General features: G+C 47.3%; 1 protein-coding gene across 1 annotated transcript in view; it reads left to right on the forward strand.

Moving 5' to 3' along the window:
• Positions 1–121: 121 nt before the first annotated feature.
• The window catches only part of LOC121838667 (EH domain-binding protein 1-like), a gene marked incomplete at both ends in the record, with an annotated part of 56,992 nt that continues 39,613 nt past the window's right edge, over positions 122–17,500 (forward strand). Inside the window, one exon of the mRNA XM_042313154.1 lies at positions 122–414. Coding sequence (XP_042169088.1) covers positions 122–414 — 293 coding nt within the window. The remainder of the gene's footprint in view (positions 415–17,500) is intronic.

Here is a 17,500-nt window from a genome sequence, read left to right on the forward strand (position 1 = left end):
CAGACGACCAGGAGTCCTCTCTCTGTGACCCTGTGTGTTTTCAGACGACCAGAGTCACTCTCTGTGACCCTGTGTGTTTCAGTCTACCAGGAGTCACTCTCTGTGACCCTGTGTGTTTCAGACGACCAGGAGTCACTCTCTGTGACCCTGTGTGTTTCAGACGACCAGGAGTCACTCTCTGTGACCCTGTGTGTTTCAGACTACCAGGAGTCACTCTCTGTGACCCTGTGTGTTTCAGACTACCAGGAGTCACTCTCTGTGACCCTGTGTGTTTCAGACGACCAGGAGTCACTCTCTGTGACCCTGTGTGTTTCAGACTACCAGGAGTCACTCTCTGTGACCCTGTGTGTTTCAGACTACCAGGAGTCACTCTCTGTGACTCTGTGTGTTTCAGACTACCAGGAGTCACTCTCTGTGACCCTGATTTAGCCCACTGCAGTAGAGTTCAGTCAGACATCTCTGATGTCATCGCCCCTAGTGCCTGACGTGACGCCCAACACTCACCTCTACCTGTATGATCTTATCCCTCTGTTCCCCTCCTCCTCATAATCCTCCTCTTCATCCCTTCTCACTGTCAGGTGAGGGGCGGGGGTGGTGGGTCAGGTGAGAGGAGAGCAGTGATTGGCTCTCTGTAGAACGGTGGTTAGTTGTAATCTCAGGTATTTATTTTTGGCCTGGTGCGTCTTAAGATGGCTGCCCAAGATGGAGACAGACTCTGTGCCGTAAACACTAAACATCCCAACACACAAATCCCCTTGTTTACACACAAGTGTGTGGTGTGTTGACGGGCTGGCGGGGGGTGGGGGGCTTATTTTGAGTATGTGGGTGGGGTCGGGGGTGGATGGCAGACCCGAGCAGGGGGGTGTGTGTGTGTCCCAGTGAAGGAAGGTTCCGCTAGTTGACAGTGAATAGGGTCTAATGCTCCTGACTGATAGTTACACTGATGCCTGAACACACTAACACTCTGTGAGGATGACTCACAACACACAGCTTATGAAGGACAGGGTGTGACTGTGTGTGTGTGTGTTTATTCTGTACACCTTTTGAGAGGCAAATAGCCTTTCTCTAAACTCTTTGTCATCTTAACACACACACACACACACACACACACACACACACACACACACACACACACACACACACAGCGACACACAGACCCTGTTGAGAATCTTAATATCATAGTTGTTTGTCATCTGCCATTTTAAGAGCTCCTTTAGTAAATCAGCTTTTTCTGGTTTAAACTCATATCGTCGTCATGAACATTTGAACATCTTGTCCATGTTCTGTTATAATGTCCACCCAGTACAGCCAGAAGAGGACTGGCCACCCCACAGCCTGGTTCCTCTCCACCCAGTACAGCCAGAAGAGGACTGGCCACCCCTCAGAGCCTGGTTCCTCTCCACCCAGTACAGCCAGAAGAGGACTGGCCACCCCACAGCCTGGTTCCTCTCTACCCAGTACAGCCAGAAGAGGACTGGCCACCCCTCAGAGCCTGGTTCCTCTCTACCCAGTACAGCCAGAAGAGGACTGGCCACCCACAGCCTGGTTCCTCTCTACCCAGTACAGCCAGAAGAGGGACTGGCCACCCCTCAGAGCCTGGTTCCTCTCTACCCAGTACAGCCAGCAGAGGACTGGCCACCCACAGAGCCTGGTTCCTCTCTACCCAGTACAGCCAGTAGAGGACTGGCCACCCACAGAGCCTGGTTCCTCTCTACCCAGTACAGCCAGAAGAGGACTGGCCACCCCCTCAGAGCCTGGTTCCTCTCTACCCAGTACAGCCAGTAGAGGACTGGCCACCCACAGAGCCTGGTTCCTCTCCACCCAGTACAGCCAGAGAGGACTGGCCACCCCACAGCCTGGTTCCTCTCCACCCAGTACAGCCAGAAGAGGACTGGCCACCCCACAGCCTGGTTCCTCTCTACCCAGTACAGCCAGAAGAGGACTGGCCACCCCTCAGAGCCTGGTTCCTCTCTACCCAGTACAGCCAGAAGAGGACTGGCCACCCCTCAGAGCCTGGTTCCTCTCTACCCAGTACAGCCAGTAGAGGACTGGCCACCCCCACAGCCTGGTTCCTCTCCACCCAGTACAGCCAGAAGAGGACTGGCCACCCCACAGCCTGGTTCCTCTCCACCCAGTACAGCCAGAAGAGGACTGGCCACCCCTCAGAGCCTGGTTCCTCTCCACCCAGTACAGCCAGAAGAGGACTGGCCACCCCACAGCCTGGTTCCTCTCTACCCAGTACAGCCAGAAGAGGACTGGCCACCCCTCAGAGCCTGGTTCCTCTCTACCCAGTACAGCCAGAAGAGGACTGGCCACCCCTCAGAGCCTGGTTCCTCTCTACCCAGTACAGCCAGTAGAGGACTGGCCACCCCTCATAGCCTGGTTCCTCTCTAGGTGTCTTCCTAGGTTTTGGCCTTTCTAGGGAGTTTTTCCTAGCCACCGTGCTTCTACACCTGCATTGCTTGCTGTTTGGGGTTTTAGGCTGGGTTTCTGTACAGCACTTTGAGATATCAGCTGATGTACGAAGGGCTATATAAATACATTAGATCTGATTTGATTGTCATTTCTAATGTTAAACCTTAAACCCCAGCTGTTAAACCACAGATATTATACTGTAGATATTATACTGTAGATATTATACTGTAGATATTATACTGTAGATATTATACTGTAGATGTTAAACCACAGATATTATACTGTAGATATTATACTGTAGATATTATACTGTAGATATTATACTGTAGATATTAAACTGTAGATATTATACTGTAGATATTAAACCACAGATATTATACTGTAGATATTATACTGTAGATATTATACTGTAGATATTATACTGTAGATATTAAACCACAGATATTATACTGTAGATATTATACTGTAGATATTATACTGTAGATATTATACTGTAGATATTATACTGTAGATATTAAACCACAGATATTATACTGTAGATATTATACTGTAGATGTTATACTGTAGATATTATACTGTAGATATTATACTGTAGATATTAAACCAGATATTATACTGTAGATATTATACTGTAGATATTATACTGTAGATATTAAACCACAGATATTATACTGTAGATATTAAACCACAGATATTATACTGTAGATATTATACTGTAGATATTAAACCACAGATATTATACTGTAGATATTATACTGTAGATATTAAACCACAGATATTATACTGTAGATATTATACTGTAGATATTATACTGTAGATATTAAACCACAGATATTATACTGTAGATATTATACTGTAGATATTATACTGTAGATATTAAACCACAGATATTATACTGTAGATGTTATACTGTAGATGTGTGTGTGTGTGTGTGTGTGTGTGTGTGTGTGTGTGTGTGTGACGTTTTCAAATCAGGGATCTTCTAATGAGGTTTGTGTTCTGTGTGTTCCTCAATGTCAACCTGTCAGACCCATTCTGGGTGTTGGAGTTTGGGTGGTCGGTCCCCTTGACTCCCTTCCTCCCCCCTTCCTCCTCTTACCCACTTCCTGTAGTCACATGTCTGCCGTCTCCAGTCTCTCCAGAACTGTGAACCGTCAGCAGTTCTCTTCCAGGGTCCATTACCTCAGCACTGCCCTCAATTTACACTTATTTCAAATACTAGTCTTGGTTAAACCAGGTCCTCAGGATCAATGATCCCTCGTCTAGCCTCTCCTCTCGCTCTCTCTCTCTCTCACTCTCATTCTCTCTCTCATTCTCTCTCATTCTCTCTCCCATCTCTCTCACCCTCTCATTCTCTCTCTCACTCACTCGCTCTCACCCTCTCATTCTCTCTCCCATCTCTCTCACCCTCTCATTCTCTCTCTCACTCACTCGCTCTCACCCTCTCATTCTCTCTCCCATCTCTCTCACCCTCTCATTTCTCTCTCTCACTCACTCGCTCTCACCCTCTCATTCTCTCTCACCCTCTCATTCTCTCTCCCATCTCTCTCACCCTCTCATTCTCTCTCACCCTCTCATTCTCTCTCCCATCTCTCTCACCCTCTCATTCTCTCTCACCCTCTCATTCTCTCTCTCTCACCCTCTCACAAAAATTAACAGTATCTCACATACAGAAGTTTCAAAACAGTAAAGACATTTCAAATGTCATATTATATATATACAGTGTTTTAACAATGTACAAATGGTTAAAGGACACAAGATAAAATAAATAAGCATAAATATGGGTTGTATTTACAATGGTGTTTGTTCTTCACTGGTTGCCCTTTTCTCGTGGCAACAGGTCACAAATCTTGCTGCTTTGATGGCACACTGTGGAATTTCACCCAGTAGATATGGGAGTTTATCAAAATTGGATTTGTTTTCGAATTCTTTGTGGATCTGTGTAATCTGAGGGAAATATGTCTCTCTAATATGGTCATACATTGGGCAGGAGGTTAGGAAGTGCAGCTCTCTCTCTCTCTCTCTCTCTCTCTCTCTCTCTGTCTCTCTCTCTCTCTCTCTCTCTCTCTCTGCCTCTCTCTCTCTCTGCCTCTCTCTCTCTCTCGTCTCTCTCTCTCTCTGCCTCTCTCTCTCTCTGCCTCTCTCTCTCTCTCTCTGCCTCTCTCTCTCTCTCTGCCTCTCTCTCTCTCTCTGCCTCTCTCTCTCTCTCTGCTCTCTCTCTCTCTCTCTGCCTCTCTCTCTGTCTCTCTCTCTCTCTGCCTTTCTCTGCCTCTCTCTCTCTGCCTCTCTCTCTCTGCCTCTCTCTCTCTGCTTCTCTCTCTCTCTCTCTCCTCTCTCTCTCTCTCTCTCTCTCTCTCTCTCTCTCTCTCTCTGCCTCTCTCTCTCTCTCTCTGCCTCTCTCTCTCTGCCTCTCTCTCTCTGCCTCTCTCTCTCTGCCTCTCTCTCTCTCTGCCTCTCTCTGCCTCCCTCTCTCTCTCTCTTCTTCTCTCTCTCTGCCTTTCTCTGCCGCTCTCTCTCTCTGCCTCTCTCTCTCTGCCTCCCTCTCTCTCTGCCTTTCTCTGCCGCTCTCTCTGCCTTTCTCTGCCTCTCTCTCTCTCTGCCTCTCTCTCTCTCTGCCTCTCTCTCTCTCTCCTCTCTCTCTCTCTCTCTCTCTCTGCCTCTCTCTCTGCCTCTCTCTCTCTCTGCCTCTCTCTCTCTGCCTCCCTCTCTCTCTCTCTGCCTCTCTCTCTCTGCCTCTCTCTGCCGCTCTCTCTCTCATAGAATAGTGCAGTGGCAGGTCTTTTGGTACAGTAATTTATTTTCCCATTAGCCCCTTCTCTGAAGATGGTGCTCCTGGGTCTGAGGGGCTGGCTAGGGCGATAGAGAGAACAGAGGAGAGGAGAGGGCCCTGGACACACTGATAAGACCCGGAGAGGACGAAGGGAGGGGGGCGAGATAGAGGCCGTGTCTAAATGCCTTTACTGGCGTACTAAATAGTATGCCAAAATATAACGTCCTATACTATGTGATATTTTGAAAATAACTCAATGTGTAACGTGGGATTGTGTTGACTCCTGCAATCCGGTCATTTTGCTTAGGAGCGTCAGTTCATCCGATTATCAGCTGTGGTCAAACACAAGTCAGAAAAGACAATTGAATTCTATTAGACCCAACACCAAAATGAGTATGTAGTATGTAGTGTGGTATTCTGATACGGCCTGAGGAGGAGGAGTGGGAGGGAGGGAGGGAGGGAGGGTCGAGAGGGAGAGGGAGGGAGAGGGAGGGAGGGATGATTCTGTCATGGTGCATGTTGTTTCTGATGTTTTCTCCAGCATCTGACCTCAGAACAGACTTGAGCCTCTTCCTGTGATGTTGTTTAGGAGGTTGTTGGTTCAAACCTCTCTCTCGGTGATGGAGGGTCAGAGGTGGTGAATCTCTCCTCTCTGAGTGATGGAGGGTCAGAGGTGGTGAATCTCTCCTCTCTCAGAGTGATGGAGGGTCAGAGGTGGTGAATCTCTCCTCTCTCAGAGTGATGGAGGGTCAGAGGTGGTGAATCTCTCCTCTCTCTGAGTGATGGAGGGTCAGAGGTGGTGAATCTCTCCTCTCTCAGAGTGATGGAGGGTCAGAGGTGGTGAATCTCTCCTCTCTCAGAGTGATGGAGGGTCAGAGGTGGTGAATCTCTCCTCTCAGAGTGATGGAGGGTCAGAGGTGGTGAATCTCTCCTCTCTCTGAGTGATGGAGGGTCAGAGGTGGTGAATCTCTCCTCTCACAGAGTGATGGAGGGTCAGAGGTGGTAAATCTCTCCTCTCTCAGTGATGGAGGGTCAGAGGTGGTGAATCTCTCCTCTCTGTGTGAGAGGAGGACAGAGAGCGAGAGGTGGACAGAGAGCGAGAGGAGGACAGAGAGCGAGAGGAGGACAGAGAGCGAGAGGAGGACAGAGAGCGAGAGGAGGACAGAGAGCGAGAGGAGGACAGAGAGCGAGAGGAGGACAGAGAGCGAGAGGAGGACAGAGAGCGAGAGGAGGACAGAGAGCGAGAGGAGGACAGAGAGCGAGAGGAGGACAGAGAGCGAGAGGAGGACAGAGAGCGAGGACGGAGGAGCGAGAGAGGACTGAGGAGCGAGAGAGAGGAGCAAGAGAGGACAGAGGAGCGAGAGAGAGGAGCAAGAGAGGACGGAGGAGCGAGAGAGAGGACAGAGAGCGAGAGAAAGGAGGACAGAGAGAGAGAACAGTGAGAGAGAGATAGAGGAGGACAGAGTGCGAGCGAGAGAGAGGAGGACAGAGTGCGAGCGAGAGAGAGGAGGACAGAGAGCGAGAGAGAGGAGGACAGAGAGCGAGCGAGAGAGAGGAGGACAGAGAGCGAACGAGAGAGAGGAGGACCGAGAGAGAGGAGGACCGAGAGAGAGGACAGAGAGCGAGCGAGAGAGGAGGACAGAGAGCGAGCGAGAGAGGAGGACAGAGAGCGAGAGAGAGGAGGACAGAGAGCGAGAGAGAGAGGAGGACAGAGAGCGAGCGAGAGAGAGGAGGACAGAGAGCGAGCGAGAGAGAGGAGGACAGAGAGCGAGCGAGAGAGAGGAGTACAGAGAGCGAGCGAGAGAGAGGAGGACAGAGAGCGAGCAAGAGAGAGGAGGACAGAGAGCGAGAGAGAGATGAGGACAGAGAGCGAGAGAGAGAGGAGGGCAGAGAGAGGAGAGGAGGACAGAGAGCGAGCGAGAGAGGAGGACAGAGAGCGAGCGAGCGGGAGAGGAGGACAGAGAGCGAGAGAGAGAGGAGGACAGAGAGCGAGCGAGCGGGGAGAGGAGGACAGAGAGCGAGCGAGAGAGAGGAGTACAGAGAGCGAGCGAGAGAGAGGAGGACAGAGAGCGAGCAAGAGAGAGGAGGACAGAGAGCGAGAGAGAGATGAGGACAGAGAGCGAGAGAGAGAGGAGGGCAGAGAGAGGAGGACAGAGAGAGGAGAGGAGGACAGAGAGCGAGCGAGAGAGGAGGACAGAGAGCGAGCGAGCGGGAGAGGAGGACAGAGAGCGAGAGAGAGAGGAGGACAGAGAGCGAGCGAGCGGGAGAGGAGGACAGAGAGCGAGCGAGAGAGGAGGACAGAGAGCGAGCGAGAGAGGAGGACAGAGAGAGGAGGACAGAGAGCGAGCAAGAGAGGAGGACAGAGAGAGGAAAGAGAGAGAGAGAGAGGACACAGAGAGAGAGAGGAGGACAGAGAGAGGAGAGGATGGTGATTAGACAAGAGAGGGTCTGGATTAGTGGTTAGTGTGAAGAGAGAACACATGACAATAGTGGAGAAGAATAGTTTAGGATAACGCTTAACTCCTCGTTCTCAATTCCTGACATCAGATACAAACAAACACACACACACACTGAGACAAAGACAGGAACACACAGCCCATATCAGAAGGAAAGAACACAACCACAGACTGAATCCTGAGATGACTGTAACATAATGCTGACCAGTGTGTGTAGAGGCCTGGTAGTGCTGGATCTGTGACTCTTCACTTCAGACAGAGAAGTGTGTGTGTTAGGAGGGTCAGGGCAGTGTGTGTTTGGGAGGTCAGGGGTCAGGGCAGTGTGTGTTAGGAGGGTCAGGGGTCAGGGCTGTGTGTGTTTGGGGGTCAGGGCAGTGTGTGTTTGGGGGGCAGATTGTCATCTGGAGTTACAAAGGTATATTTTCCTGTAACACACACTGACTGACACACTGACACACACACACAGACACACAGACACATACACACACACACACACACAGACACACACACACTCACACACACACACACACACACACACACACACACACACACACACACACACACACACACACCGACACCCACACACACACACATTCCCGACACACACCCACACACACCAACACAGACACACACACACACACCCACACACCCACACACACCGACACACACAGACACACACACCACACACACCGATACACACACACACAACACACACCTATAAACACACACCGACACAGACACCAACACACACACACACCGACACACACACACACCCCGACACACACCGACAGACACCCACACACACACACACACCGACACACACAGACACACACACCACACACACCGATACACACACACACAACACACACCTATAAACACACACCGACACAGACACCCACACACACACACCCACACAGACACCCACACACACACACCGACACAGACATAGACACCGACACAGACATAGACACCCACACACACACACCGACACAGACACCGACACACACACCGACACCGACACACACACTGATTTACTCATCCCGTTTTCTGTGTCTTTCGGTTGTTGATGGAACATTGGAGTCAGTCCTGATCAATAGGGAATATTGATCTGCACCTTGGTTGTGATTACAAACCAATTGACTTTGAGCCTGTGTTAAAAGCCCATTAGTTGATTGTTAAGGAACACACACACACACACACACACACCATGCTCCTTCAGCACTTATCCTAATGAATCTATTCCTTGGTGACAAAATACATCCTCTCCCCCTCTACCTGCCTCTCCTCTCTTCCTGTCCCATTGGTGTTTTGGGAGGGGTGTACAGCGGGCCCCCGGCCCCCACTCTGCCCTGACCCCTGCCCCCCCACTAGGGGACCAGCTGTGGGTCGATACTGGGACAGCTGGCTGGCATTAGGGAACTTACCCTATGGGCCCCACTACCCTATAACAGACACTACACACTACACTAACACTACACACTACCCTAACAGACACTACACACTACCCTAACAGACACTACACACTACCCTAACAGACACTACACACTACACTAACATACACTACACACTACACTAACAGACACTACCCTAACAGACACTACACTAACACTACACACTACCCAATAACAGACACTACACACTACACTAACACTACACACTACCCTATGGGCCCCACTACCCAATAACAGACACTACCCTAACAGACACTACACACTACACTAACAGACACTACACACTACACTAACAGGCACTACACACTACCCTAACAGACACTACACACTACCCTAACAGACACTACCCTAACAGACACTACACACTACACTAACAGACACGACACACTACCCTATAACAGACACTACACACTACACTAACAGACACTACACACTACACAACAACAGACACTACACACTACCCTATAACAGACACTACACACTATACTAACAGACACTACACACTACCCTATAACAGACACTACACACTACCCTAACAGACACTACACACTACACTAACACTACACACTACCCTAACAGACACTACACACTACCCTAACAGACACTACACACTACCCTATAACAGACACTACACACTATACTAACAGACACTACACACTACCCTATAACAGACACTACCCTAACATACACTACACACTACCCTATAACATACACTACACACTACCCTATAACAGACACTACACACTAACCTATAACAGACACTACACACTACCCTATAACAGACACTACACACTACAATAACAGACACTACACACTACCCTATAACAGACACTACACACTATACTAACAGACACTACACACTACCCTAACAGACACTACACACTACCCTATAACAGACACTACACACTATACTAACAGACACTTTACACTACGCTATAACAGACACTACACACTACCCTATAACAGACACTACACTAACAGACACTACACACTACACTAACAGACACTACACACTACCCTATAACAGACACTACACACTACCTAACAGACACTACACACTACCCTAACAGACACTACACACTACCCTATAACAGACACTACACACTACAATAACAGACACTACACACTACCCTATAACAGACACTACACACTACACTAACAGACACTTCACACTACAATGACACTACACACTACACTAACATACACTACACACTACCCTAACAGACACTACACACTACACTAACATACACTACACACTACACTAACAGACACTACACACTACACTAACATACACTATACACTACACTAACATACACTACACACTACCCTAACAGACACTACACACTACCCTAACTGACACTACACACTACACTAACAGACACTACACACTACAATGACACTACACACTACACTAACATACACTACACACTACCCTAACAGACACTACACACTACCCTAACAGACACTACACACTACACTAACATACACTACACACTACACTAACATACACTACACACTACCCTAACAGACGCTACACACTACACTAACAGACACTACACACTACCCTAACAGACACTACACACTACCCTAACAGACACTACACACTACACTAACAGACACTACACACTACAATGACACTACACACTACCCTATAACAGACACTACACACTACCCTATAACAGACACTACACACTACACTAACAGACACTTTACACTACGCTATAACAGACACTACACACTACCCTATAACAGACACTACACTAACAGACACTACACACTACACTAACAGACACTACACACTACCCTAACAGACACTACACACTACCCTAACAGACACTACACACTACCCTAACAGACACTACACACTACCCTATGGGCCCCACTACCCTATAACAGACACTACCCTAACAGACACTACACACTACCTAACAGACACTACACACTACCCTATAACAGACACTACACACTATCCTATAACAGACACTACACACTACCCTATAACAGACACTACACACTACACTAACAGACACTACACACTACCCTATAACAGACACTACACACTACCCTAACAGACACTACACACTACCCTATAACAGACACTACACACTACCCTGACAGACACTACACACTACGCTAACAGACACTACACACTGCACTATAACAGACACTACACACTACCCTATAACAGACACTACACACTACACTAACAGACACTACACACTACCCTAACATACACTACACACTACCCTAACATACACTACACACTACCCTATAACAGACACTACACACTACCCTATAACAGACACTACACACTACCCTATAACAGACACTACACACTACACTAACAGACACTACACACTACCCTAACAGACACTACACTAACAGACACTACACACTACCCTATAACAGACACTACACACTACCCTATAACAGACACTACACACTACCCTAACAGACACTACACACTACCCTAACAGACACTACACACTACCCTATAACAGACACTACACACTATACTAACAGACACTACACACTACCCTATAACAGACACTACCCTAACATACACTACACACTACCCTATAACATACACTACACACTACCCTATAACAGACACTACACACTACCCTGACAGACACTACACTAACAGACACTACACACTACCCTATAACAGACACTACACACTACCCTATAACAGACACTACACACTACCCTAACAGACACTACACACTACCCTAACAGACACTACACACTACCCTATAACAGACACTACACACTATACTAACAGACACTACACACTACCCTATAACAGACACTACCCTAACATACACTACACACTACCCTATAACATACACTACACACTACCCTATAACAGGCACTACACACTACCCTATAACAGACACTACACACTACCCTATAACAGACACTACACACTACAATAACAGACACTACACACTACCCTATAACAGACACTACACACTATACTAACAGACACTACACACTACCCTATAACAGACACTACCCTAACATACACTACACACTACCCTATAACATACACTACACACTACCCTATAACATACACTACACACTACCCTATAACAGACACTACACCCTACACTAACAGACACTACACACTACACTAACAGACACTACACACTACCCTATAACAGACACTACACACTACCCTAACAGACACTACACACTACACTAACAGACACTACACACTACCCTATAACAGACACTACACACTACAATAACAGACACTACACACTACCCTATAACAGACACTACACACTACACTAACAGACACTACACACTACAATGACACTACACACTACACTAACATACACTACACACTACCCTAACAGACACTACACACTACACTAACATACACTACACACTACACTAACATACACTACACACTACCCTAACAGACGCTACACACTACACTAACAGACACTACACACTACCCTAACAGACACTACACACTACCCTAACAGACACTACACACTACACTAACAGACACTACACACTACAATGACACTACACACTACCCTATAACAGACACTACACACTACCCTATAACAGACACTACACACTACACTAACAGACACTTTACACTACGCTATAACAGACACTACACACTACCCTATAACAGACACTACACTAACAGACACTACACACTACACTAACAGACACTACACACTACCCTAACAGACACTACACACTACCCTAACAGACACTACACACTACCCTAACAGACACTACACACTACCCTATGGGCCCCACTACCCTATAACAGACACTACCCTAACAGACACTACACACTACCCTAACAGACACTACACACTACCCTATAACAGACACTACACACTACACTAACAGACACTACACACTACCCTATAACAGACACTACACACTACCCTAACAGACACTACACACTACCCTATAACAGACACTACACACTACCCTGACAGACACTACACACTACACTAACAGACACTACACACTGCACTATAACAGACACTACACACTACCCTATAACAGACACTACACACTACACTAACAGGCACTACACACTACCCTAACATACACTACACACTACCCTAACATACACTACACACTACCCTATAACAGACACTACACACTACCCTATAACAGACACTACACACTACCCTATAACAGACACTACACACTACACTAACAGACACTACACACTACCCTAACAGACACTACACTAACAGACACTACACACTACCCTATAACAGACACTACACACTACCCTATAACAGACACTACACACTACACTAACAGACACTACACACCACCCTAACAGACATTACACACTACACTAACAGACACTACACACTACCCTAACAGACACTACACACTACCCTAACAGACACTACACACTACCCTAACAGACACTACACACTACCCTATAACAGACACTACACACTACCCTGACAGACACTACACACTACACTAACAGACACTACACACTGCACTATAACAGACACTACACACTACCCTATAACAGACACTACACACTACACTAACAGACACTACACACTACCCTAACATACACTACACACTACCCTATAACAGACACTACACACTACCCTATAACAGACACTACACACTACCCTATAACAGACACTACACACTACACTAACAGACACTACACACTACCCTAACAGACACTACACTAACAGACACTACACACTACCCTATAACAGACACTACACACTACCCTATAACAGACACTACACACTACACTAACAGACACTACACACCACCCTAACAGACATTACACACTACACTAACAGACACTACACACTACCCTAACAGACACTACACACTACCCTAACAGACACTACACACTACCCTATAACAGACACTACACACTACACTAACAGACACTACACACTACACTAACAGACACTACACACTACCCTAAGAGACACTACACACTACCCTAACAGACACTACACACTACCCTATAACAGACACTACACACTACCCTAACAGACACTACACTAACAGACACTACACACTACCCTATAACAGACACTACACACTACCCTATAACAGACACTACACACTACACTAACAGACACTACACACCACCCTAACAGACATTACACACTACCCTGACAGACACTACACACTACCCTATAACAGACACTACACACTACACTAACAGACACTACACACCACCCTAACAGACATTACACACTACCCTATAACAGACACTACACACTACACTAACAGACACTACACACCACCCTAACAGACATTACACACTACCCTATAACAGACACTACACACTACACTAACAGACACTACACACCACCCTAACAGACATTACACACTACACTAACAGACACTACACACTACCCTAACAGACACTACACACTACACTAACAGACACTACACACTACACTAACAGACACTACACACTACACTAACAGACACTACACACTACCCTAACAGACACTACACACTACCCTAACAGACACTACACACTACACTAACAGACACTACACACTACCCTAACAGACACTACACACTACCCTAACAGACACTACACACTACCCTAACAGACACTACACACTACACTAACAGACACTACACACTACACTAACAGACACTACACACTACACTAACAGACACTACACACTACCCTAACAGACACTACACACTACCCTATGGGCCCCACTACCCTATAACAGACACTACACTAACAGACACTACACACTACACTAACAGACACTACACACTACCCTATAACAGACACTACACTAACAGACACTACACACTACACTAACAGACACTACACACTACCCTAACAGACACTACACACTACACTAACAGACACTACACACTACCCTGACAGACACTACACACTACACTAACATACACTACACACTACCCTGACAGACACTACACACTACACTAACATACACTACACACTACCCTAACAGACACTACACACTACACTAACATACACTATACACTACAATGACACTACACACTACCCTATAACAGACACTACACACTACCCTAACAGACACTACACACTACCCTAACAGACACTACACACTACACTAACAGACACTACACACTACCCTAACAGACACTACACACTACCCTGACAGACACTACACACTACCCTAACAGACACTACACACTACACTAACAGACACTACACACTACACTAACAGACACTACACACTACACTAACAGACACTACACACTACCCTAACAGACACTACACACTACCCTATGGGCCCCACTACCCTATAACAGACACTACACTAACAGACACTACACACTACACTAACAGACACTACACACTACCCTATAACAGACACTACACTAACAGACACTACACACTACACTAACAGACACTACACACTACCCTAACAGACACTACACACTACACTAACAGACACTACACACTACCCTGACAGACACTACACACTACACTAACATACACTACACACTACCCTGACAGACACTACACACTACACTAACATACACTACACACTACACTAACATACACTATACACTACAATGACACTACACACTACCCTATAACAGACACTACACACTACCCTAACAGACACTACACACTACCCTAACAGACACTACACACTACACTAACATACACTATACACTACAATGACACTACACACTACCCTATAACAGACACTACACACTACACTAACAGACACTACACACTACCCTAACAGACACTACACACTACCCTATAACAGACACTACCCTAACAGATACTATACACTACCCTAACAGACACTACACACTACCCTATGGGCCCAACTATTGTTTAAAGTGACTAGTGATCCGTTTATTACATCAATTTTTCCATTATTAATGTGGCTGGAGTTGAGTCAGTATGTTGGCAGCAGCCACTCAATGTTAGTGATGGCTGTTTAACAGTCTGATGGCCTTGAGATAGAAGCTGTTTTTCAGTCTCTCGGTCCCTGCTTTGATGCACCTGTACTGACCTCGCCTTCTGGATGATAGCGGGGTGAACAGGCTGTGGCTCGGATGGTTGTTGTCCTTGATGATCTTTATGGCCTTCCTGTGACATCAGGTGCTGTAGGTGTCCTGGAGGGCAGGTAGTTTTCCCCCGGTGATGCGTTGTGCAGACCTCACTACCCTCTGGAGAGCCCTGTGGTTGTGGGCGGAGCAGTTCGACAGGATGCTCTTGATTGAGCATCTGTAAAGGTTTGTTAGTGTTTTTGGTGACAAGACGAATTTCTTCAGCCTCCTGCTGCGCCTTCTTAACGACGCTGTCTGTGTGGGTGGACCATTTCAGTTTGTCCGTGATGTGTACGCCGAGGAACTTAAAACGTTCTACCCTCTCCACTACTGTCCCGTCGATGTGGATAGGGAGGTGCTCCCTCTGCTGTTTCCTGAAGTCCACGATCATCTCCTTTGTTATGTTGAGTGTGAGGTTATTTTCCAGGAGGCCCTCACCTCCTCCCTGTAGGCCGTCTTGTCGTTGTTGGTAACCAAGCCTACCACTGTAGTGTCGTCTGCAAACTTGATGATTGAGTTGGAGGCGTGTATGTCCATGCAGTCGTGGGTGAACAGGGAGCACAGGAGAGGGCTCAGAATGCACCCTTGTGGGGCCCCAGTGTTGAGGATCAGCGGGGTGGAGATGTTGTTAACTACCCTCACCACCTTAGGGTGGCCCGTCAGGAAGTCCAGGACCCAGTTGCACAGGGCGGGGTCGAGACCCAGGGTCTCAAGCTTAATGACGAGTTTGGAGGGTACTATGGTGATAAATGCTGAGCTGTAGTCGATGAACAGCATTCTCACATAGGTATTCCTCTTGTTCAGATGGGTGAGTGCAGTGTGCCGTGTGGTTGCGATTGCGTCGTCTGTGGACCTATTTGGGCGGTAAGCAAATTGGAGTGGGTCTAGGGTGTCAGGTAGGGTGGAGGTAATATGGTTCTTGACTAGTCTCTCAAAGCACTTCATGATGACGGAAGTGAGTGCTACGGGGCGGTAGTCGTTTAGCTCAGTTACCTTAGCTTTCTTGGGAACAGGAACAATGGTAGCCCTCTTGAAGCATGTGGGAACAGCAGACTGGGATAAGGATTGATTGAATATGTCCGTAAACACACCAGCCAGCTGGTCTGCGCATGCTCTGAGGGCGCGGCTGGGGATGCCGTCTGGGCCTGCAGCCTTGCGAGAGTTAACACGTTTAAATGTTTTACTCACGTCGGCTGCAGTGAAGGAGAGTCTGCAGGGTTTGGTAGCGGGCCGTGTCAGTGGCACTGTAGTGTCCTCAAAGTGAGCAAAGAAGTTGTTTAGTTTGTCTGGGAGCAAGACATCCTGGTCCGTGACTGGGCTGGTTTTCTTTTTGTAATCCG

This window comes from Oncorhynchus tshawytscha, unplaced genomic scaffold (genome assembly GCF_018296145.1).
Source record: "Oncorhynchus tshawytscha isolate Ot180627B unplaced genomic scaffold, Otsh_v2.0 Un_contig_5674_pilon_pilon, whole genome shotgun sequence".
In the NCBI taxonomy this organism is placed as follows: Eukaryota; Metazoa; Chordata; class Actinopteri; order Salmoniformes; family Salmonidae; genus Oncorhynchus; species Oncorhynchus tshawytscha.